Source organism: Zootoca vivipara, chromosome 7 (assembly GCF_963506605.1).
Source record: "Zootoca vivipara chromosome 7, rZooViv1.1, whole genome shotgun sequence".
Classification (NCBI taxonomy): Eukaryota; Metazoa; Chordata; class Lepidosauria; order Squamata; family Lacertidae; genus Zootoca; species Zootoca vivipara.
Window position 1 is genome coordinate 89,402,116 of NC_083282.1, and position 26,091 is coordinate 89,428,206.

At 44.9% G+C, this 26,091-nt stretch overlaps 1 protein-coding gene across 1 annotated transcript in view; it reads right to left on the bottom strand.

The window, feature by feature from the left end:
- Nucleotides 1-1,903: 1,903 nt before the first annotated feature.
- The window catches only part of MYT1 (myelin transcription factor 1), a 145,101-nt gene continuing 120,913 nt past the window's right edge, over nt 1,904-26,091 (bottom strand). Inside the window, exons 20-24 of the mRNA XM_035122648.2 lie at nt 18,336-18,557; nt 13,683-13,774; nt 8,320-8,423; nt 6,205-6,348; nt 1,904-2,044 (exon numbers count right to left, since the gene is read on the bottom strand). Of these exons, the coding sequence (XP_034978539.2) occupies nt 1,904-2,044; nt 6,205-6,348; nt 8,320-8,423; nt 13,683-13,774; nt 18,336-18,557 (703 nt within the window). The remainder of the gene's footprint in view (nt 2,045-6,204; nt 6,349-8,319; nt 8,424-13,682; nt 13,775-18,335; nt 18,558-26,091) is intronic.

A 26,091-nucleotide genomic window follows, 5' to 3' on the forward strand; every position in this document is an offset into this window, starting at 1 on the left:
ATTTGGATATCAGCCCTTCTTCTCACAGACTCAACAAGCTTTGTCATTCACTTCAATGAAGCCCGGGCTTCTTCTTCTTCTTTGCCTTTTGTTTTCAGGGAAAACCCTGACCGAGGCCATCCTAAGCTGGCTAGAAAATATATTTAGAAGTTATCAGGGGGGTTTAGTTGCGGAAACTACATTATTGCCGAGAGAGGGGAGATTTCAGCACCAGCACAAACCACCTCTCAGAATAGTTAATACTTTTACCGTGTTCAATTTTTAATCTAACACATCTTCCGGCTTTTGGATAAGCCAGGACCACAGTTCACAAACTGAGGACCTGTAGAAAGAGGCAAGAGCAGAAAAGGGGGAGATAAGAGATGCTTCCTGGCCCTTCAGAGCTATATTTTTCCTGCATTCTGGATTGGACCTGGTGGCAAGATTGTCCCCTAGTCAACCAGTACAGGGCAGACAACTATGGGGAGTTTGTGATGTTTCGTTCTCTCCCATAATCCCTCTGCACTAAAATGGCACCAGTGACCCACATTTGGCCAAGTGCTAATGGAGAAGCTTAGAAAGTTCATCTTCTTGACTTAGGGGAGAATTTGAGAATTCACACACGGAATCAATGTTGGCGTCTTCCCCCGCCACTCTTCCCTCCTCTTACAAATCCAGCAATGCATATGTGGACGAATGAGGTGCTGAAGAAATTTGTTTTGCAAAAGACATTCACTTCACTGTAGTTTTTTTAAGTGCACAGCGGACTATGTATACCAAAGGGGTAATAAAAAAAAGAAAAACAAAGTGGTTCTTTGGAAGATCTATACTCAACTGTTCCTTCTGTAGAATGGTGATCACTCTGTTTTGTTAAACTTATTTTTTTTTTAATGTAGAAAACAAAGCTCGGAACCAAGAAACATTGCCATGTATTATGAGCCAAAGTCCATAGCTAAGAGTCAATACTCTTAGACTTCCTTTTGTTCCTAATCGCTTCTTATACATGTCTCCGGCATGGATGTCTGCAGCGCTGTGCAGCTACGCAACGATGACCACGACAACAAACAGAACCAGAACAGTCAGCAAAAGGACTTTCCAAACTCATGTACACTGGACCATGACACATTTAGAATTCTTCCATACGAAATGTTCCAATATTGGTCTGTTCATTAATAGCTATTATCTTTTTTTTTTTAATACGGACAAAGGAATACTGTAGTTGCAAACTCCAAAAAAGCTTCCCTGAGAACCTTTTGTATATATTTTTTCCATTGCGCTTTCTACTGGAGATCCAGAGCTGCTCTTTCAGAAAATAAAAAATAATGCTACTCTAGAATACTTGTAAGAGTTCTCATGTCCAGCAGGCATCAGAACCTCAGCCCAGATTCAGGTGGGTGGCTAGCCTGCAGCCCCTGCATCTCATGTACTACAACATGCCACACAATTCATGTGTTATCTTGGGACATGACCATAAGCGATACAGGGTTGTGGAGCTCATTGCAGCGCAGACAAAAGCCCTGTTATTTTAATGCTCTAAACCTGGGACTAATTCTATTCTGGAACTTCCTTTGATGGTGGAGGTGCCTAGCAGCTTGTGAAGACCGTTGATCTCCATCTGCTCCCAAGACCATCTTTGACTCCCACCACCACACAGTATGGGGTGAAAAATAAAAACAAAACAAAGCCCCACAGTTTGCCAAAGGAATGCCACTGAGTAAACGAAAACATTTGAGTTCAGTTCTGCTTCTTGTGAATGGCCTCTTGGTTAAGTTTTGGTCCTTTTATTCATTCATTCAACAAGTTTCCTAACTTGTAAACCTGAATATGCAGAGTGAAGGTCCTCTATATTCTTCCAGTTACTTTTAACGTCTTCTTTTTTAAAATTTTATTTCCCCCCCTATTTTTCTTCTTTGTCCCACTGTAATTAGACCTGAATTCCTTTAATGGCCTGTTTGATGCTTTCCAGCAGGTCCTTGTTCTCAGGATTCTGGTAGCATTCCTGGTTCGTGTACATGTCAGTAAGGGTGTTGACGTACGCATCAAAGTTCTGCTCACTGATTGGCTCCTGCTCAAGAGAGAGAGAGAAGAAGAAAAAGAGTAAATAAGCAAGCAAACATATGAATCAAACTTAGAAGCAGAGCACAGAGAGAAAAGGCTCTCATACTGGACCCAGCTCAGTCAGGGATCAGCAAACTTTTTCAGCCGTGGGCAGGTCCACTGTCCCTCAGACTTTGGGGTGGGGCAGACCATTTTTTTCTTTTTTTTGGGGGGGGGAAATGAACAAATTCCTATGCCCCACAAATAACCCAGAGATACATTTTAAATAAAAGGGCACATTCTACTCATGTAAAAACACGCTGATTCCCGGACCTTCCATGGACTGGATTTAGAAGGTGATTGGGCCGCATCCGGCCCCCGGGCCTTAGTTTGCCTACCCATGGACTAGATCCACATTATCTGCTGGGCCACAATGCTCCTCCCTTATCTATTACTTCTAAATAAAGGTAAAGGGACCCCTGACCATTAGGTCCAGTCGTGACCGACTCTGGGGTTGCAGCACTCATCCCGCTTTATTGGTCGAGGGAGCCGGCGTACAGCTTCCGGGTCAGGTGGCCAGCATGACAAAGCCGCTTCTGGCGAACTAGAGCAGCACACGGAAATACCGTTTACCTTCCCGCTGTAGTGATACCTATTTATCTACTTGCACTTTGACGTGCTTTCAAACTGCTAGGTTGGCAGGAGCTGGGACCGAGCAACGGGAGCTCACCCCGTCGTGGGGATTCAAACCGCCGACCTTCCGATCGGCAAGCCCTAGGCTCTGTGTGGTTTAACTCACAGCGCCACCTACTTCTAAATAATCACTACTAAATTTGCTTCTCTTTAATTTTGACATTGAAAAGGCCCATATTAGTGTCCATTGTTATGTCCACCTCCCAGACCTTTTGTGGCATACAATGTGGAATCCTATCTAGCATCAGCTGGGCAATATCCTGATCTTCCAAAGGAGATAAATTAATCAACGAATTAAAAATGAAAAATTCAACAGAACTTAATTAGTCCCAGGTACAGGATTACAGCTTAGGTCTACCTCCACCTTAAGCAGAAGTGCACCCTTCAAATCACTTAATGCAGGTTAACTTTAACTTTTAAGAGAGCTTGAGCGTACATTCTTGCTTTGTAAATCTAGAACACTGCATCCCACAGAGTTTTGAGAACACCCCCCTCTCCAACATCAAGAAGGTGGAAGGCCATCATATCTGATTTACAATCTAGACACACGAGGGCTATTCTCGAGTGGAGGGCTGGGCCTGTTGATTCACTGAGACCAACATCAATTTCACAGCAAAGTTTAAATCAGCTTTGCTATAAAACCCCTAATGCGAATGCAAAACCTGCATTAGCCGAGATCTTGTGTTTCATTTCGTTCTTCCAAATTCTCTCCCGCATTCATACGCGATACAGAAAAAACGCAGGCAAGAGGGGCTTCTTTAGCTTAGTGACATTTCTGAAAAGTATTCTAAGGCCTCGATCCTAAATTCAGTGGGGCTTGCCTTGTGTGAAAACATATTTTGGATCAAGCTGTAGCACTCTAGCCTGCTTTCTTGTTTGTCCAACCCCTGTGTCACATTTAATGTGCTTTAACCAAGGATAGTGTGTCACACGCAATGCAATTAACTACCCGAAAAACCCAGTTGAATTGCATCTCCTTTCAGCTGTTCGACTTCAATGCAGATTAAAAATAAATAAATAAAATTCCACAGCCAGTAGTGGCATCATGCTGGTTACTGTTAAGACCTTGTTATGTTAAATATAATATACTCTTTATCGTTGTTTTTGTTCAGCTGACAGCTGTTCAGAGCAGAATTGAAGCTCCCTGCGCTATAATGGGAGCTGTAAGATCTTTCCGACGTTGCAGTCCAATCCTGTCCTATCTTCACTCATGCTGTCTTAGACTAAAAAGGCAACATGCACTGTTGATGGAGCTCCTTTTGTCATTTTCTTACCTACTTGGGCTATGAGATGTAATGAGAGACAACAAAAAAAAAAGCACAAAAGAACGAGATCAGTGGGAAAGAGGCAGCAGAGGACAATGTAGCTTTCGGAAACATACAGAGGCTGCTGCCGCCTCCGAAAAAGTAAGTGCCAGACAAAGCATTTGGGCTGAACTGTGAAATTTCAGTTTTTTCTAACACTTTTCAGATCAGTGATCTTGCAGCTTAAACAGGCAATGGCAAGCAGCTGCAAACCTGATAGCCCATTTTATTAGACTTCCCAAGTAACCTATGTGTTCTCTTATTAAAATGTTGTGTGTGTGTGTGTGTGTGGAGAGAGAGAGAGAGAGAGAGAGAGAGAGAGAGAGAGAGAGAGAGAGAGAGAGAGAGAGAGAGAGAGAGAGAGAGAGAGAGATATGTTGGCATCTGTTTGTCTTGAGAGACAATGGAGTGAGCCTCTGGGGGTGAAGTTAAACTTGTAGCTGCTGCCCCTCACATTGTTCTTGCCGTGTTAGCAGCACTGAAGTGACCTCCGTGCGGAGCAAGACTGGGCAGTGTGTATGGAAGTCCTGGGCTGTCCAAACAACAAGCTCCCCCCCCCTCAGCCTCACTAATGTGGTCCAAAGGAAAGCAGAGCAATACATTTGGCACCAGCTTGGCTACAAGAATTGCCAGGAAGCATACAAGATGCCGTCCAACTGTTTAGAGACTCCACTCCAGATTTGTGTATGGTTTACTCCTTAGCTTTTTCTTCTCCCAAAGATGTCCTGCAAGGCAGTGGGAGAGGATTTTTTCTTGGGGTTTGCTCCCAAAGCCTTACTTGCCAATGAGCAGTGCCAGATTTACGTATAAGCTTGGCCCCACTCTCTTGGGGCCCGCCAATTTTTTTTAAAAAAGAAAGGAAACCTGGATGTACATTTCCAAAATATAAGATAAAAAACAAATAAATTAAAACCTACATGCAGTAACAGTGTTTTGTGTTGTGTAGGCTCCTATGATGTAAGTCATGGCTCCCGTCTACTAACCTGCTCCCTAAAAGATCACTGGTTAGATACCTATTAGGTCCATCAATTACCATATAGCATATATTTAACACAAAAAACAGCGACAATTTGTTGTTGGCAAAGGACAGCTGGACATATAAAGGGCCCCATTACCTTCAAGGCCTCATCTAACCTAAATCCGGCACTGCCAATGAGTACAGTCATACCTCGGGTTACGAACGCTGTGGGTTGCGGACCATGCCCAACCCGGAAGTACCGGAACGGTACTTCTGGGTTTCGGCGCTCGCGCATGTGCAGAAGCACTAAATGATGTCATGCACATGTGCAGGCTGCGACGCTGTGGGTTGCGAACGTGCCTCCCGAACGGATCACGTTCGCAAACCGAGGTATGACTGTATAGCTGCAAGGCAGCGGTTTAGGACCAGAGTTTTCCTTCTCCTAGATGGGCTACCTTCCCAGGTGGATGAGCCCCATCTGCCCCTTGTTTCCCTCTACAGCATGTGCAGAAACCGCCTTCTTGCCCGTTGGGCCCACTTTTTGTCTCCTCCACTCAACCAACTGGAGCCTGTCTTTCACTCGGGGAAGTCCCTAACTCACCAAGGCTTTGAGACCCTTCGGCTACCCTCACCTGGTTTAGCTGGCCAGCTGAAACCATTTCCCATGGCTGCTGTCGCAGGCTGACAGCTTCTAGAAGCTACAGGTGACAGCTGAGTGCAGGGTGGGGGACCAAAGGTTGACAAACTACCCCGGAAGGAGCACAGTTTAACCACCAAATATAGCTCAGAAATCCCTGCCCGATCTAGCAGGTATGGTAGCCTTGATTCTGCAGAGCAACACGAGGGAATAAAAGTAATTGATACCATTAAGTGAATTTACTTTGCCACCATGGGGGGTGGGAAGCAAAATATATAGGTGAGTGCTGGGCTCCTTCTTTTTGTTTTATTCCTACATATTGCAGTGCAGAGGTAAATTTGCCTGGGATTGCTTAGTTTTGCACTTCCTTGCTTTCAAGCATTTAAATTGCTCTAACCTTAGGCATGGACTCTATCTATAAATGGTGCTTGGAACCATTTCCCCCTGCTGAATTTTATGAAAGGTGGTAAGAATTAATAGCCTGGAGCTCTTTTTCGGCCACTCCTTAATTATATGCAAAGTGCTTGCAAGGAGGCTTTCAGAATTTGGTGCTTTATCACGCTGTCGAAGGTTTGGTGCACGGGAGAGATTCTCACCATGTGTGGAAGGCGGATATTGGCAAGACTTTGGATAAGAGTCTGGCTCAGCCCTGAGAGCTCAAGGAAGAGGGCTTCGTTCTGCTCCTCTATAATCTTGTTCTCCTCCTCAATGTTCTTGAGGTTCTTCTCCATGCTTGAGATCTGTAGGAGGTGGGGGGAAACGTGGATCAGGGAAGAGAAGTGGTCATTGTCTTTCAACATTCCATGAGTGCCACAAGACTTATATTAGATTCATATCCTGCTCCACAAGTGGAACAAACAGGTTCATGGCCACTACCGCTGCTGTAAATAGTAAGCCTGAATCTCTTTTTCCTTCTCAGTCTCCCCCTCTTTTTGTAATGCAAGATGCAGGACATCAAATTATCACACCGTAAGTCTCCCAGCCTTCACTCAGCCTCATTGACTGGTGTTTGCAAAGGCAGAGGAATGCACAATGCAGCAATATAGTGGGGCAATAAAGCAATTGACACCAGGCTGCTGTAGAGTCTCATTCCAAGCATACATTCATATACTATGATATCTCGACTGTCAAACCCAATCCATTCCGGAAGACTGTTCGACTTCCGAAACATTCGACAACCAAGGCGCAAAGGGCTGGCTGCAAATTCAATGGAGAAAATTGGGGAATGCAGTGGAAGCCGTTTGACTTCCGAGGCGCGTTCGACAACGGAAGCAATTACTTCTGGGTTTTCGGCATCCGAAAACCGAAATGTTCGGCTTCCGAGACGCTCGAAAACTGAAGTACCACTGTACATTCAACCAGGCAGAGGGCCTTCTCGGTAGTCATGCCTGCCCTGTGGAACGCCCTCCCATCAGATGTCCAGGAAATAAACAACTACCTGAGATTTAGAAGATAACTGAAGGCAGCCCTGTGCAGGGAGCCTTTTAATGTTTGAGATTGTTTTGTGTTTTAATATTTTGTTGGAAGCCGCCCAGAGTGGCTGGGGCAACCCAGTCAGAAGGGCGGCAAAGAAAACAGCCACTAGGAAGGGAGGAAACCTCCAGGTGCACAGAAGTTTATCAAGTCCAATGCATATAAAAAATAAATCCTCATTCAGGGGCACTCTTGTATACTTTACCAAGCTGCACCAGTTACGAATGTTTCTGGACAGGGATTAAAAAGGTAAAGGGACCCCTGACCATTAGGTCCAGTAGCGGACGACTCTGGGGTTGCGGCGCTCATCTCGCTTTACTGGCCGAGCCGATGTACAGCTTGCAGGTCATGTGGCCAACATGACGAAGCCACTTCTGGCGAACCAGAGCAGCACACGGAAACACCGTTTACCTTCCCGCCAGAGCAGTACCTATTTATCTACTTGCACTTTGATGTGCTTTCGAACTAGGTTGGCAGGACCAGGGACTGAGCAACGGGAGCTCACCCCGTTGCGGGGATTCGAACCGCTGACCTTCTGATTGGCAAGCCCTAGGCTCAGTGGTTTAATCCACAGCCCCACCCGCGTCCCTGAGATTACCAAGCCTCAATGACCTATGCCTTGGTCACCTTGAAACTGGAGCATTGTAACGTGTTCTATGTGTGGCGACACTTAAAGCTGGTTGGGAAGCTGCAGCGGGTGCAAAGTGCAGTAGGCTAGGTTGCTAAGCATTCTATCGAGCACATATAACATCTCTGAGCCAGGTTTAAGGTTTTGTTCTTAGTTTAATAATCCCTTAGGACCAGGTTATCTGAAAGAACGCCTTTTTCCATATGGGCCTGCCTGTTCACAAAGATCTTAGGAGGAGGCTCTGTTAGTTAAGCGGCAGCCTGCAGAGGTGGATTTCGTGGGAACCTGGAGGAGAGCCTGCTCGATTGGGGCCCCCAGCCTGTTCCTTCAGCTTCCCACCAACATAGGGAAGGAACTTATGGTGAAATTCCATTGGCTGATAGTAACGTCTATTTACTCAAGCTTTTCCTGGCTTCCGATACCAACTGAACAATTCCTCATTACTGTAACAGTGATACATTGTGTTTTTTTATTTTTTTAAAAATTAGATTGCTTTTGTTGCATTGTTGTTCGGTACCAAATTGTTTTATTGCACAGCACCCTGGTGTTATTTTAATGAGAGTGGGTGTATATGACTTTTTATATAAACAATTAGTACAAGTGCACTTACCTGTGACTGCAGCTTCACCATGGCTGCTTCCATCTCAGTGTTGGATTCATTCAGCTCACTAATCTCTTTGTTTAACTGCTTAATTTCTTCGTCATTCTCTAGAACTGCAAGGAGGAAATAAAGAAGCGGTCGGGCAATTTCCTGCTCTAATATATGCAGATAGAACCTACACGGAGTAGATCCCTTTAAATGAATGAAACTAAATTACGTACGGCAATCATTTCTGCTAACTTCAGTGTTACTCTGAGTAGCACTGAATAGCACCCTTGGACTCCAGTGTACTGTCTACATAATAATGTTTAGCCCTCATGTAACACCACTGGAGTGCTCTAAGCACTTAATTGAGATCATTTTTTAAAAAAGTTTTCTGTAGTCCTAGAGCGAGGGTGTCGCAAATATGGTAGATACAACACCCAACGACCCTAACCTAGGACCATGCAGGATTGATGCATACCTGTCAAGTTCTCCCTTTTTTAAAGGGAAATTCCCTTATGTTGAATAGGCTTCCTCGCGAGAAAAGGGAAAACTTGACAGCTATGCGTTGATGGAACTTGCATTCTAACAACTTCTGGTGAGAGTATCTTGCTGTTGCTCTAAAGGGTAGGACTGAACCAATGTGTTCACATTACAAGAAAGGGGAATTCAGCTAAACAAGGGCTCCTGGACGGTTAAGTCCAGGCAAAGGCGACTATGGGGTATGGTGCTCATCTTGCTTTTCAGGCTGAGGGAGCCAGCGTTTGTCCACAGCTTTCCAGGTCTTGTGGCCGGCATGACTAACTGCTTCTGGCGCAATGGAACACCGTGACGGAAGCCAGAGCGCACGGAAACGCCGTTTACCTTCCCACCGCAGCAGTACCTATTTATCTACTTGCACTGCCGTGCTTTCGAACTGCTACGTTGGCAGGAGCTGGGACCGAGCAACGGGAGCTCACCCCGTTGTGCAGATGCGAACTGGGGACCTTCTGATCAGCAAGCCCAAGAAGCTCAGTGGTTTAGACCACAGCACCACCCGTGTTCCTTTAACAGAAATAATCACCTTGGAAGGTGGTGGTTCTCCTTAGTTAGAGGTTATTAAGCAGATACTGGAAGGTCAGTTTGGGGGGATGCTATAGCAATGGGATTCCTGCATTGGTATTGGGTTGGTGAAATGACCTTTAATGGCCCTTGCAAAAATTTCAATCCTTGTTGTTGTTTAGTCATGTCTGACTCTTCGTGACCCCATTGGACCAGAGCACACCAGGCACCCCCCCCCAAATAATTTTTATTCATTTTCCAAATACATAATCACAAAAAAAACTCAAACAAGAAAAAAGAACACAAAAACAAAAATAAAACATATTTTAAAAAAGCATCTCGAATCTTATATTATTTACTTAACATTGTTGACTTCCTCAATTCCCCCCTCACTGGGTCCATTTTAAAATTCCAACTAAGCAGTTTTCATCTTATGTCTTAAATTAATCTAACACATTTTATCATTAACACTCAAATATTCTATTCTAAAAATATCATCTATTTTCCACCAATAATTGATCAGTTCATCCAGATCAAAAATTATTTCCCCTTTCTTCTATCTTCTATTTCTCCCCTTAGCCTCAAAATTCTTACCAAGAACTTTCCATAAATTTAAATATTAATTATTTTACCATACTAATGTTTAAACACATTATAACAAATTCAACCCCACTTCCCCTGAACTCAGGGTCTCCTAGATTTTTCGGCGAGTTCCATAAGTCATTCCAGTTTCGGACCATCTAAATCAGTCAAAAAAGTTACATCCATTATTATCCCTCACCCCACTTCCACCCTGACCCAGCCTAACCACCATTCTTCCTCAATCCTCCCCTGATGCCTCCCAATTCCATTTTCTCAGTATCCCCCCCCTTTGGATTCTGTCCCCAGCATGGGTCCTGCCCTCCCTCTCTCACTGGGAAGACATTACTCCATGCTGGTTCTTCTTTGGAGACTCCTTGGATCAAACAGGTGTTCTGTTCCCCCCCTCTCACTGGAGGAACAATGTTCCATGTATCTTCCTCCTTTTTAAAAAATTCAATTACACTGTCCAAGACTGATGATTGTTCCTCTTGCTTGACTTCACTCTCTGTTGGAGATAATCCTTTTTCTCTGTCCTGACAATTCTGATTCCTTTCACGCCATTCAGACAACTGTGCATTACTTTCATGCAACAATATATTATTTTGCCGCAGTTTGTTTCTCAAGTCCAAAAGTGATTCCAAAAGTTCCTTCTGAAAGTCCAGGCCATCATCTGATGTTATGGCTTCAGGCATCCTGTTCACCTCAGATTTCATGGGAACAGAGCAGAGCAGGAAATGGTACAGATTGTATTTCCCAAAACATCAAAAACCGAGTTTATATCCAAACTGGTTATAGTCTCATTATTTAATTCTTCATGTCCAAAAATTCTTGTGTCCATTTATGAAAAGAGCAATTGTCAAACTTCTTATACACAGCCTTATATTTTACACTCCCTTCACAATTTGCAGTTCTCAGTCTCAAAGAGATAAACAAATTCCTTTCTATTATGATGTCATAATGGCGGCTCACTGCTTCCTCCCGGGACCCGACTTCAGTTTCCAGGGGGATTTTCCCCAATCCAGATTAAAATATTTTTGCAGGGTTTTTAATAAATTTAGTCCTTCTCCCCTTTACCCTGCCTCTGGGGGAAGGTATTGAGTCCAGTCCTCGATAATTAATAGATTCCTTTCACTTTTCCGGCTATAGGCAAATTAACTGCATTACCGTCCTCTCAGTGGGGGAGATCGACTTCCTGGTTAAATATCCTCTCATGGCCAAATACTCCCAAAAATTAAATTTCTCCTTTTACTCACGGTGTCCAATGTCTTCAATTTTTTTCAATTTGAGGAAGAACCGATCGCTGTTGCCTGGCAGGATCGCAACTTTGTGCCTCTGAGATAGTTATACTCCGTTGCGCTGCATTAACTCAAGACCCCTTGTCCTCTCGCCGCCCAAAAATAGGCTAGCCGAGGGAGGGGGGAGCTCGCTTCTGGCGTCTGCCAGATCCACGTCCCCGAAACGTTCAATTTGGGGTTTCTTCTGGGGGGCCGCTGCGCTGCAGCAGTCCCCCCCTTGCCTCAGAGGCCCCACGTTCTCCTCAGCTGAGGAGAACGGCACCCGCCATTGCTGCACGATCGGCCGGAAGTCCACACACCAGGCACTTCTGTCTTCCACTGCCTCCCGCAGTTTGATCAGACTCATGTTGGTGGCTTCGAGAACACTGTCCAACCACCTCATCCTCTGTCGTCCCCTTCTCCTTGTGCCCTCACTCTTTTCCAACATCAGGGTCTTTTCCAGGGAGTCTTCTCTTGTCATGAGGTGGCCAAAGTACTGGAGCCTCAGCTTCAGGATCTGTCCTTCCAGTGAGTACTCAGAGCTGATTTCCTTCAGAATGGATAGGTTTGATCTTCTCAAGAGTCTCCTCCAGCACCATAATTCAAAAGCATCAATTCTTCGGCGATCAGCCTTCTTTATGGTCCAGCTCTCACTTCCATACATCACTACTGGGAAAACCATAGCTTTAACTATATGGACCTTTGTCGGCAAGGTGATGTCTCTGCTTTTTAAGATGCTGTCTAGGTTTGTCATTGCTTGTCTCCCAAGAAGCAGGCGCAGGGCCGTCTTAACCATATCTGGCTCCCTGGTGCCAAGATACCTCTGGCGCCCCCCCATGAGTGAGGCGGGCAGGAGGGGCGCGCGGGGAGCTGAGAGGCGCGGAGGAGGCAGCCCCAGCCTCATGCTCCCTGCGCGCCTCTGGAGAGCGGCCTGAAGCCACTCAAGAGCAGAGGTGCGCGGAGGCAGACACCAGCGTTCAGCGTCCCTTCCGCACCCCTGATGGCCAGGCGCCCTGGTGCCTTGCGCCACCCAGCCCGGGCCTAGGGACGGCCCTGAGCAGGCGTCTTTTAATTTTGTAACTCCTGTCACCATCTGCAGTGATCATGGAGCTCAAGAAAGTAAAATCTCTCACTGCCTCAATTTCTTCGCCTTCTATTTGCCAGGAGGTGATGGGACCAGTGGCCATGATCTTGTTTTTTTGTTTTTTTAATGTTGAGCTTCACACCATATTTTGTGCTCTCCTCTTTCTCCCTCATTAAAAGGTTCTTTAATTCCTCCTCACCTTCTGCCATCAAGGTTGTGTCATCAGCATAAATAAGCAGGGAGACAATATACAGCCTTGTCGTACTCCTTTCCCAATTTTGAACCAATCAGCATTCTTTGGCACTGCCCTTCTTTGGGATTGGGATGTAGACCGATCTTCTCCAATCCTCTGGCCACTGATGAGTTTTCCAAACTTGCTGGCATATTGAGTGTAGCACCTTAACAGCACCATCTTTTAAAATTGTAAATAGTTCATCAGGAATATCATCACTTCCACTGGCCTTGTTATTAGCAGTGCTTTCTAAGGTCCATTTGACTTCACTATTCAGGATGTCTGGCTCAAGGTCAGCAACCACGCTACCTGGGGTGTACGAGACCTCCATATCTTTCTGGTATAATTCCTCTGTGTATTCTTGCCACCTCTTCCTGATGTCTTCTGCTTCTGTTAGGTCCTTTCTACTTTTGTCCTTTATTACAATAATCTTTGTACGAAATGTTCATTTCATATCTCCAATTTTCTGTTTCCCCCCGTTCTGTTGCTTTCCTCTATTTCTTTGCATTGCTCGTTTAAGAAGGCCCTCTTGTCTCTCCTTGCTATTTTTTTTCAAAATCTGCAATCCTACCATCTCATTAATTATAATAACACCATGGGAAGGTAGGTTGCGCCCCCCGAATCATATTAAAAATGGGGGGTGGGGTGAAACAGAAAGAACAGAGGCTTGCCAAAGTTTGGCTAGTGAGTCACAGCTGAGAATCAAGAACTTTCTACAGCACTGGCTTTATCCTATGGTGAGCATTATACTGCATAATGATTTAAACTAGATCCTTCACACTGAAACCACAACATTCTGGTCACTATATCACATGTGATCTAGCAGGCCAAAAAAAATAACCTGTGGGCTTTTAAGAGCAAATTTAGTGGCGAGGCATATTTTTAGCTTTTGGGAAATGTGCAAGAATCAAATAGTGGAGAGGCTGCAATCGGTAGCAAGATGGGATATTTGCTCTCGTAGGGGATTTCCAAATTGCAAGAAACACACTGCCTGAATAGCAGAGCAAATCCTTAGCAAGTAAGTTAGCAAGTACTAATTCAATTGGCATAGATCATCTCGGTCCAGTGGAAATGCTAATGGTGTGGACACACACAATCTGCAAGGTCATGTTAATTTTTTCAAAAGCAAATTTTCAAATATGCAAAACTAGCCAAGTGATAAATCTGGTTCTCTTACCATCGCTGGTCTTGAATTTAGCGTTGAGAATTTCATCCCCTGAGATTTTCCCCTTTTTCCCAGCAAAAGTAGCTCTTGGACACCCCGACAGGCTAAAATGATAAGCAAAAGTGGATTTTATTAGAACTTCCAGGATTAATTTCAGCCAGGTAATTAAGGCTGAGCTAAAATTACTTGCAATAGCATAAAAGCTTCCCTTGTGGGGTGAAATTCAGCATTCTTTGTAAATGTGTTTAGTCACTGTGCAATCTTGTGCATTCGGAATTAAGTACTATTTAAGTAAATTTACTACCAAGTAAGTGTGCAAAGAATTGCAGCCTTATTCATATCTATTGTCCTCTTTTGCTCCAAGTTGCCCTCCTTGCTATAATCATGTAAGCAAATCTGACTGGTTTTGTTGACCCACAAGATCATCTGTGTCTTACAATGCTCTGTCAGATGTAGCTTTGTGATGTTCGTTACATGATCCTTGACTAGGTCAGATTACTTATGCAAGCAATTTAGAGAGTACTAGGAAAAGGCCTCTGTTTGAAATCTATGCGAGCCACTGCATTTAAATAGTGGACAAACACCCTGGCTCAGTTTATGGTCATTTCCTACATTCCCAAGAAGCAGAAACCTCAGGTGCAAAATTAACAGCAGACATAGACAGCTCTGCTGAAACCACTGGTTCTGATCCTAAAGTGGAAATTTGTTGATGTGGGAAAGCATAGAGAACTTCTTTAAAAAATATTGAGGAAATCTTCCCCCCCCCCCTGGCAACTTTTCTCGTTGTTAATGTTTACATTAACTGGAAATGCTTGCATAAAATTTCAAAACAAAATGAAAATAATGTGTTTTACTTCTCTGGGGGAAGAAATAACCATTTCTCTCTCTTTTTTTCTTCCTTGTCATTCAATGGAAAAATCACAAAATGAATATAGCTATTTAATGCTCATTGTAAAACCATTTCCCGGCGATGTTTCCGCCCTCCCGCCCCAGTTGACGCAGTAGTTTTTATAAGTCCGCCAGGAACACAGTCATTTGGATGAGCTTCACTGAATAGTTCGAAATAAATAAATAAATTGACAGTTGTATATGAGAGAAATTCCCTTGCAGGTTGCCCCATAAAAGATTCAGCTATAAAATGCAGATTCTAATCAAAGCACGTATTTTATGTCTCATAAAGCCAAAGAGATCCTGCCCCTGAAATTTGTTGTACTTGCGGATAGCCTGTTGTATTGTTCAGGACTTCAGTAGAACCTTGCATGAGATACCCCCCAGTCTTCCGACAGCTATTTATTTACTAATTATGCATTTATTGCACTTATATACCGCTGTTCTACCAATCTGAAACACTAGAATGAACGAATGCAAATCAAATCAAATCAAATCAAATCAAATCAAATCAAAACAAAACATTATCAGAGCAACTTCAGGAGCTGGCGATTAAATGCTTCCTGGTCTGGGCTTCCTCACATCTGCCTTCCCTCCAGGCAGAGAGGTCTTAAGTAGTCCCAGGGAAGGTGTCTGCAGGGGCAGGGGCCCCAACAGTTCTCCCAGGCCACTGGTGGTCCCTTCAGGAACCGGGGGCATGAGGTCTGCGGCCTGGGCAGAGGTGCGGGGTGGATGGAGCAGATACTGTGAGCATGAAAGCTACCACATTGTATTGTGAAACAGCTCAGTTGGCTAGAGCATGGTGCCGACAACGCCAAGGTTGCAGGTTCGATCCGCGTATGGGACAGCTGCATATTCTTGCACTGCAGGCAGGGCCTCTTCCAGTTCTGGTTCTGGTTCTATGTAATGTCCATCCGGAGCTGGGATTAACAATAGAACATAGCTGTCAAGTTCTCCCTTTTTTTTAAAGGGAAATTCCCTTATGCTGAATAGGCTTCCTCGCGAGAAAAGGGAAAACTTGACAGCTATGCAATAGACCCCTTGAGCAATCCTGTGGGATCTCATCCACTGGGAGCAGTCAAGTACAACATTCCTTGTTTTGCTAGAGTGGACATGCAAGGGAATGTTTGGTCCAGCCAGTCGAAACTTCCTGTTCCTCCTGGCCTGGAGCATCCTTCCTTGCATGTGACTAGTAGGTGGGCGAGACCTTCCCTGACCTAACAAAAGGTCCAGTCACGCAGCTACCTCTCCTTCTTTCTCTTCGATCTTCCTTTCGTCCTGCGAACTTCCTGTACTGCTGGCTGCCAGCCAAGCAGTCCCCCAGGTCATCTCCCATATGGGGCAAACCTGTTTGTACATATCTTTAACTTTAAGCCTGAAGCCTACCTTCAGGGATTACACTGTGCTCTGCCTGATCATGAGTAAAACTACTGTTTGTTACTTATGAATAAGACTGTGGTGTCTTTATTCTTTTAGGAGGGATTCAAAAGGGGTCTTACCAGGAATATCAGAATATTAGAACATATCTCAATCTGGACAAGCCAGATTGAATTGCTTATTGTCTTAAGAAACTCTCACGAGTTTGCAACCAGCTTTCTACTGTGTAAGAAGATGAATGCACTCTGCTACGTGAAGGAACTTGCTAGCGCAAGTTAGGAAGGATATTAATAAACAGTAGATCCTCTCCTGCAATATGTCCTCAACATTCCCACAATGCCAACGTCGCTGGAAGATGGCAGGCAAAAGCTTGGATTGCCAAGATCGGGCAGCTTGCTTTACACGAGAAGCTCACACCACATCACAGAGTTGGCAGAGGACCTAAAGGGAAGGACGAGTTGCAGGAGCTTGGATGCATTTCATCATGTACAATGGCAAAGGTACTCTTGCACTGATTCCACATTTGGCGCATGGAAGAGACGTGGGCCTGCAGATCTGTTCATGCTTTAATGTGTTGCAACCAGTGTTTTTTGTTTCTGTTTGTAAAAAAAAAAAATGTCGGACCAGTACTCCTGTCTTGATAAAAGGGCCATGGGTGTCAGCAGAAAATAGTTGCTATGGGCAGCGAAAGAAGAGAAAAGTGGTGATACTTCATACCAGTGCGCACCATCCCAGTGCGCACTGGTTGCAGCAGAAGTATGAACTCAAAGGAAAATGGGCACTGTGACAAGGACATCATTATTCCAGTGTTTGCTGCTATAGTTCAGGAATGTCCAACAGGTAGATTGTGATCTACCCGTAGATCACTGGACGTCTGTGGTAGATTACTGGTAGATCACCGGCTCCCCTAAAAAAGCTCAACATTTTTGCCCTGCACCCCCCCCCCAAACGGGGCTCTCCTCCTCCCTAAATAAAGCTCAACAACTTTGACCTGAACCCCAAAAAGCAGGGCTTTCCTTTCTAAAAAAAATCTCAACAACTTTGACCTGAACCCCCCCCCCAAAAGGGGGTAGATCACTACCACTGCCAGTTTTTTAACTCTGTGAGTAGTCTCTTGGGAGTTGGCCACCCCTTTACTGCTTGAGAGAAAATAATTTAAAAAATTAAAAAGGAGATGGCAACAATCCACTTAATGGAGGGCAGTTATCGTCATACCCTCCTTGTAAACTTCTGAGAAGTATCTGGCTGATCACTGTTGGAAACGGGTTGTTGGTCCAGACAGACTTTTAGTCTGAGCCAGGAAGACAGCTAGTTCTTGTTTCTTCTCTGACACAACTGCCACAATTTCATAGGATGCCCCCTGTGTGTATCCTCCACCTGCTTTGAAGAATTACGTTAGGTCTGGTGACCTAGTCTCAGTTTACAAGTACCAGACGTATCTTGGGAGAAGGATATAGCTGGGCATGGATCTCTCACATCTGTTATCCCAGTGGAAAACTCCGCAACTGCCAGCTTGCTTTCCAGATCCAGTGGCTGAATGCACGACAGATGCAAAACTGGCCTCTGGTGTAGGTTGCACAAGTTAGTTCTATCCTGCAAACAGCTACATTTGTATTTATATGCCCCCTGGACTTAGATGGTTCAAGAAACAACACGTAACACATATTATAGAATAAGACAAATCTCTCACAATCTCACTCACCTACATGCAAGTAAATTCTTGGGGGGCATTTTTTTGTTCCTAATTTCCTCCATCCATGCTGTGATGCAGTGGGTTAAACAACACTGCGCAAGGGTGAAATATCTAGATCAGGAACAAGTTTTGCCTGGATTTGAAATGGAGTGATTTTTCAACATCCATTCATCAGAAGCTGAAAAGATGTCTTTTCCTGCTGTGCCCCCAAAACCCTGAAGTTCATAGGAACTGTGTTTGGGCTATTCAAGCAGGTAGCTAATTGTACCCCCCCCCCCCATAAACCATTGACACACCTTTATTCCATATTTGGATGAGCTCCCTATCGTAAATGAGTTTTGTAGAACTTCAAGAGTTTTGTAGAACTGGAAAAGGTTCAGAAAAGGGCAACCAAAATGATCAAGAGGCTGGATATTTGTGGATCATGTGAATACACTCTTTGGATTTCAGTGACTGCTGCAAGAGAGGATCCACATAGATCCATGATCATCTCAAGGGGTAAAACAAGGGGAACAGGGGTGACAAGTGCACACTTCATTGAAACTTCAGGCGATCTAGCACAGATCAGCACAAGAGAGTCTTAAAAATCTACATATCTAGTTTGGTCCCAGGGCTCAGTTCCTGAGCAAGTACTGAGATGGTGTTGCAAAATGGACTTCACTGCTACCTTTTGCAAAAGACCCCGGGACCTCATGCATGGTGGTTACCTTCTGTGAGTGAGGAAGCTTCCATTTGCGTGACCTGAGCCATCACAACCTGGGGTTGGACAAGTGGGACCCTCGTTCTTGAGTGACTTCCATGAAAAGGACGAACCATTGAGAGACCCTTCTTTCTGCCTCCGGGCTGCGAGGGGGCACCCCGAGGCACTGCGATGCGAGGCATATTTGCCACTGATGTGTCCGAGGCCAACACAACCGGGAACAGGGCACCTACAGAGATAAGAAGAAACAACACGGGTGGTGCTTTTGCTCGGAAACAAACAAACAAACAAACAAACACTAACAAACAGATTACAGCTTGGGTCCATTTTGCTGGCGGAAGTGTCTCATGAGTTCTGCTCCAGCCAGCAGAAGGGGTGGGAGGTCACTTTCACTCTTCCTTCCTTCCCCCTACAGCCCCTGTGCTTCTCAAAAACTCTCTGCTGGACCACAAGCCCTTGTATGATGGGGGAAGCGCTTTGCTTTTGCAGAAGGGAGCTCAGGACCCAAACCTTAGACGCTTATCTTAGAAGGAAGTAAAACAGCATCACCATTATTATATCAGCTCCAGTAACCACCCAGGTGAATCAAACATTTAAACCAGCTATAAAAGAAGGAATCTAAGGAACCATAAGCATCATACGTATATTTAAGGCGCAGCCTCTCTCCCAAAGGTTCTTCGGAACTGTAGCTCACCCCTCACAGAACTACAGTTCCAAACACTTTTAAACAACAGCTCCCAGGATTCAGATGGGGGGGGGATGCTTTCAATGCCTGGTGTATACGCAGATTAAAAGGTTCTTAATCACAGAAAGAAGGGGACTCATTCGCTCTGCACAGCTTTGCAAAACTGTGTAGGCTGCATGTAGGATGGGGGTTCGGTCCCCCAACAAAATATTTGTGTGTGTTTGGGTGAGAGGGGAGATTGCCCCAGTCAGTGGAAAGCCTGAACAGAGCCCATGCATGCTCTTCAATGTAGAAACCCCAAACAAAACAGCAGCAGCAGGGGATCCCCTATTGTATGCCCAGTTACTATGCAATTGTGTTTACAAATTACAAATGTATCTGAACTTGAAAATGGAAAGCGTAAAGCTGGTGGTCAACAAAAGAGCCTTAAAGACTCTCTCAAGGCTAATCTAAAAAAATGTAGTATAAACACCGACAACTGGGAAGCACTGGTCTGTGAGGGCTCCAGTTGGAGAACAGCCTTTACCAAAGGTGTCATGGGCTTTGAAGATGCTCGAACTCAGGACGAAAGGGAGAAACGTGCTAAGAGGAAGGCATGATTGGCAAACCCTCACCGTAATCAACTCCCGCCCGGAAACCTATGTCTTCCCTGTGGAAGGACGTGTGGATCCAGAATTGGCCTCCACAGTCACTTACAGGTTCACTGTCAAAACCCTGTTTATGGAAGACAATCTTACATGGTTATGAGTGATCGCCCAAAAAGACAATTGTATGTTTGTAAGGCTATGTTCGAAGGGACCCAGGTGGCGCTGTGGGTTAAACCACTGAGCTTAGGGCTTGCTGATCAGAAGGTTGGCGGTTCGAATCCCTGTGACAGGGTGAGCTCCCGTTGCTTGGTCCCAGCTCCTGCCAACCTAGCATTTCGAAAGCATGTCAAAATGCAAGTAGATAAATAGGTACCGCTACAGCGGGAAGGTAAACGGCATTTCCATGTGCTGCTCTGGTTTTCCAGAAGCGGCTTTGTCATGCTGGCCACATGACCTGGAAGCTATACGCCGGCTCCCTCAGCCAATAATGCGAGATGAGCACGCAACCCCAGAGTCGGTCACGACTGGACCTAATGGTCAGGGGTCCCTTTAGCTTTACCTTTAAGGCTATGTTCAGGCCTTGTGCTGAATGCAATCTTCCTGGCCCAGGAGATCCCTTGATTCTCAATCCCATCCACTGAATTCCGCCCTTACTTCTTTGTACCCTGAGCCATCCAATTTATCCAGATTCTCTTTGGGTTCTCCCCCACGGGTTCTCTCCCTGGCGCATCGAGTTCTGCCCTGGCTCCACTGAACATCCCACCCGTTTCTCTGAAATCGTAAGTTGGTGACACCGCTTACGTGGGGTCCTTGCCATTAAGGTTTCTGCGGCTGGTTGCATTTGTTTAAATATACATGTCAATTACAGTCACACACACAAGTTTGCGACTACTCAAAGCTTTCAAAGAAGGAGTCAATGTGAAACAGCATAGCCGCCCCTTTATGCAAGGCAGCAATTAGGAACGTCAGCCCCGACTGTCAAAACAAGTGTGCTTGCCTGCTCTTGAAACTCGTGCTCTGTGTTTCATTGTTATCATCATTATTTTTATTTTGTTCCATAAAAATAACAACAGAGGAGTTGACAGTCGAGGGGCCGCACCACCGTTATTTCATACCCTCTCTGAGATAATTTGAAAAACGCTGATCCTGTTTTTAATCATCTGCAAATGCGGCACAATTCACTTATTATATCGTTGCCAGCAGGATGCTCACTAAATTCATAACTGTGTCGCTGTTTATATGATCGCAAGCAAATTACTGAAACCTCAGGAGAAAAAGAGGGAGGCCGAGGGAGGAAAGAAAGGGGAAGGGAGCGATTAGCATGCAGCGTTTATGGCCCAGCCGTTACATATTTTACACTGTTAATTTAACTTTCATTACACTTTTATTGTAAAAAATAAACCAGCGCCTTATTGTGGCAAACAGCTGGCTTGGGATGTGTGGCGTGTGTATGTTTTAAAAATTTATTATTGCTGTTTAATTGAAGTTGCGGTAATGGCCGGTCAGTTGAATAGTCGCTCTCCTGAATTGTCTTTTCCTTTTTTTTCTTTTTTAAGAGGGAAGGGAGAAGGTCGATATGATTTGTGGAAGGCAGTTGCAATTGATGAGCTGCGTGATGCTGCGTGGCTAGGGCAGAAAGCACGCCCTCCGATGTAAATGGCGTGGTAAATGGCGTGAGGAAAGAGCAACAAGGCACCAGGGACTATATTAGTCTCTTCTTCTCGTTGGCGGCGTGCGAATCTCGGACCGCAGCCAAGCAGATTTCTGGCACGCAGATGGAGCGCTGGAATTACAGTGGAGCCTCTTTATCGCAAACCTGCAGGGACCTCCACGAGAGCGTACCTTGTTAGAGAAGACAAAATGCTACTTTCCCAAGGACTAGAGGAGTTTGGAAAGGGAGGGGAAAGCTTGCCTTCCTGCAGTTTTCTCCATTCGTCCATTTCATATAGCCTCTTATCTCTTCCATGAGGAATACAGGTTGCTGTCTTGTACTGAGGCACACCACTATTCCATCAAGCTCAGTACTGTCTACACTGAATGGCAGCAGCAACTCTCCAGGGTTTCAGAGAGACTCTGCCCCGGCCTTCGCTGGAGATCTGTTTAGGGAGGCTTTTAATGTTTAATAGATTATTTTATTTCATTTTTCTGTTGTAAGCCGCCCAGAGTGGCTGGGGAAACCCAGGCAGATGGGCGGGGTATAAATAATAATTATTATTATTATTATTATTATTATTATTATTATTATTATTATTATTATTCTCAATTACTCTTCCTCTGCCCTCCACAAAACACTATGCTGTGATTTGTATGCATTTGTTAGTAGTGTAATATATTCATGTTTGTTTTAAAATGTATCGTAAGCCTATTTATTGTTGCTATTACTACTACCGTCTCAGGACGGTTCACAGAATAAAATCAAGATATAAAACCACAAAATACCTAATAAAAATAAAAACAATAACCCAATCACCCCCCAAAAAAACACACCCCACATTTTAAAAGTGCATAGGATGTAAATCAGATCAACCAAAGGCCTAGTTAAAAAGGAACGTTTATTATAAATCATCATCATCATCATCATCATCATCATTTACCTGTCCGTCCCCCTATGGTCCCTGTGTGGGATGCAACACTTAAACAGAATGCCTAGGGCTTGCCGATCAGAATGTCGGCGGTTCGAATCCCTGCGACGGGGTGAGCTCCCGTTGCTTGGTCCCAGCTTCTGCCAACCTAGCAGTTTGAAAGCACGTCAAAGTGCAAGTAGATAAATAGGTACCGCTACAGTGGGAAGGTAAACGGCATTTCCGTGTGCTGCTCTGGTTTGCCAGAAGCGGCTTTGTCATGCTGGCCACATGACCCGGAAGCTGTACGCCGGCTCCCTCGGCCAATAACGCGAGATGAGCGCCGCAACCCCAGAGTCGGTTATGACTGAACCTATAGGTCAGGGGTCCCTTTACCTTTAAGGCTATGTTCAGGCCTTGTGCTGAATGCAATCTTCCTGGCCCAGGAGATTCCTCGATTCTCAACCCCATCCACTGAATTTCACCCTTACTTCTTTGTACCCTGAGCCATCCAATTTATCCAGATTCTCTTTGGGTTCTCCCCCACGGGTTCTATCCCTGGCACATCGAGTTCTACTCTGGCTCCACTGAACATACCACCCATTTTTCTGAAATCGGAAGTTGGCAACACCGCTTACGTGGGGTCCTTGCCATTAAGGTTTCTGCAACTGTTTGTATTTGTTTAAATACAGTTAAAACTATGTTTATGGAAGACAATCTTACTCAGCTCTGAGGGATTGTGAAAGAAAGAAAGAAAGAAAGAAAGAAAGAAAGAAAGAAAGAAAGAAAGAAAGAAAGAAAGAAAGAAAGAAAGACCACAAAACACTGGTTCTACCAAGTTTCCCATGACTCTGCTTCGACAATCCTTGATCTGCCAGGTTCTCTTTTGACCCACCTTGGGCAGAGCCATCCCCCCCCCCGCTAAATCTAAAGCTAGCAGCAACCTAAGTAACACGTGGACACATTTATGGGCTGCATCGATTGCGCTGCAATTCTCCTGAAAGGAATGCAGAGGAAGTCATTGCAGAAGAAGGAGATACGGAGCCCCACTAGTTGCAGTAATGGGCTATAAACTGCAGAACACAGCACTTATCTTTGGCAGTACGATCCATTTTCATTCTTGTTTCTCTCTGTGTGTCATTGGACAGCAGAACGACACTATGGATTATGCATGGTTCTACCTCCCCAAGCAATTTTAGAACATTAAAGTCAAAAGCAAAGTAGCTTTGCTGCTGCTGCTGCTGCTGCTGTTCCAGTAGTTTTCAAAAGTAGGCTCACTTAATTTTTAATAAACTCTGCTTACTCCTGCTAATTGTGACACGGCTCATTAAATGCAAATGGTGCGCTATCCTGGGGATAGAAGACGGAGCAGATGGCTCTGAAACGTCATCTGGTTCTTACAAAGACCTTTGGATCACTTACAGCATCAGTGTTTAACGTGGTCTCCTAAGTGTGAAGAATTTGAAGCTGTTTCCTTTGCTGAGACAGTGACCCTGGACTATCCCGGGGCAGTGGAAAAGCAAGGTGAGACCAAGGAGTGTGTAGGGAATTGTGGAACCAGTCGGGGAAGAACATACATCATCAGGAGAGGCAGCACAGCCAAATGTCCTAGCTCATCACTGGCTTATTCCCCTTCAGTGCTCCGAAAAACCACCGCATTCTGGGGTGCAGATGGCCAATTTGCTGACATACGATGCTACTGTGGTCAACAGAGGATGTGTCTGTGTCAGGGACTGTGCTGAGGAGAAATGATAGGAGCCTTCCCCTCCCCCTCCCCCTGATCAAGATCCTGAATCTTCCCAGGAGCAGGAGGACATTATAGATTTGGAACAGTGGCTTGCAGAGGGGCATAGTTCAGAAGGCAGAAGCTGGGAAATACTGGATGGAGAAGAAGCAGTGGGAGCGAGAGAGGTAGGCTGAGACCCTACCTGCCCGCAGACTGTCTCGCCAGAGTGGTGCATGGCATGCTCTAGTTATCTCCCGCTTCGACTACTGCAACGTGCTCAAGTGGGACTACCTTTGAAGGTGATCCGGAAACTACATCTTATCCAGAATGCAGCAGCTAGACTGGTGACTGGGAGCGGCTGCCGAGACCACATAACACCAGTCTTGAATGACCTACATTGGTTCCCAGTACGTTTCCGAACACAATTCAAAGTGTTGGTGCTGACCTTTAAAGCTCTAAACGGCCTCAGTCCTGTATACCTGAAGGAGCGTCTCCACCCTCATCATTCTGCCCGGACACTGAGGTCCAGCGCCGAGGGCCTTCTGGTGGTTCCCTCACTGCGAGAAGCAAAGCTACAGGGAACCAGGCAGAGGGCCTTCTCGGTAGTGGCACCCGCCTTGTGGAACACCCTCCCATCAGATGTCAAAGAAATAAACAACTACCTGATGTTTAGAAGACATCTGAAGGCAGCCCTGTTAAGGGAAGTTTTTAATGACTGATGCTTTAATGTATTTTTAATCTTTTGTTGGAAGCTACCCAGATGGGCGGGGAATGAATGAATGAATAAATGAATAAAACAAAGCGGATTCATTGTCTCTGGACAGTATTCATCTGCTCAGCCAAGGTCAAGAAGAACAGATAAAGTGGTAGCACAGAAAGCACAGTGCTTGCGGGATCAGGTTGCAAGACGCGGTATTGACGTGGGTGACTAGGGGGGAAGTGGGTGGAACCCTTAATCGGGAGCACCTTCATTCTTAGGAAATGGATTCTTCGTTCTCTCGCTGTGATCATTACAGTTTCTAACTGGCAAGAAGACTCTTTTCCTTTGTTCTGCTTATCTACTGCCAAAGGGAGGAGGAAGCCCATTCCCTGAAGCCGGACAGCGTGGCTATGGGGCATAGGGCGAGGCTAGTCTCTTAAGCTCTACACCAGTGCTTATTCCCTGTCTTGGGCTGTGTACACACAATATTTTTAAAGCAAATTACCCTATTTTTCCCGTGTATAACATGACCCCGTATATAAGATGCCTCCTATTTTGGGGCACTCAAAATTATGAAAATGGGGGGAAATTGCCCCATGTATAAGAAAAACCCCCCTTTCCTAAACATCATTTTAAAAGAAAAAAAACCCTAGTCTTATACACGGAAAAGTACGGTATTCCCCTCAAATAACTGGGCATGTTTTATCCCTCTGTAGTTTTCGACCCCCCCCCCCAAGTTACAACTCCCACCCACCTTTAACAAACTACAACACCCAGAATTATTTAAGGTAAACAATGTGCTTTAAATCTGCTTTAAATAGCAGATGAGTGGAAAACCCATACCAAGATGTGGGGGCTGGATTAGTGATGCAGCAAATTTCAGAACGGGGGATTTGGAATATGAACTTTTTGAAATGAGCAAAAGCTACCACTCATTGCTAGAAGGGAAGGCTATCCTGTTCTCTCTTGTTTTATTTTGCAGCAAACGGCATAGCTGCCAAGTTATCCCTTTTATCCCTTTTTTAAAAGGGAAATTCCCTTATGCTGAATAGGCTTCCTCGTGAGAAAAGGGAAAACTTGGCAGCTATGGCAAACGGTACACACTGCAGCTTGTATGGTAACAGTAGCCCTTTCAAGAATTCTACATCCCGGAGTCTTTTCTTATTGTGAGTTCCACTGATTAATCAGGAATGGAAAGGATGATTAAAGCTTTTCCAATTAAGCACACTAATGATTGATAATGAGTTGATGAAAGGCAGTATCACGCAGATTACTCAACCATTCTCACCCATCAGATTAGTGAGAGCTAAGGTAACAATGCCAAAATCCGAGAACTCTCAAATCAGCAACATAGAGACTTTCCTGGCATTAAAAAAAACAACCTGTAGGAAAGTACAAATTAGTTCTACACCAAAGTGTCATTAGGTACAACAGGTAATCCCACTAAACTGCTAACAGTTAAGTGCATGCTCAATGCAGTGGAATAATATCACTTTCATTTGAG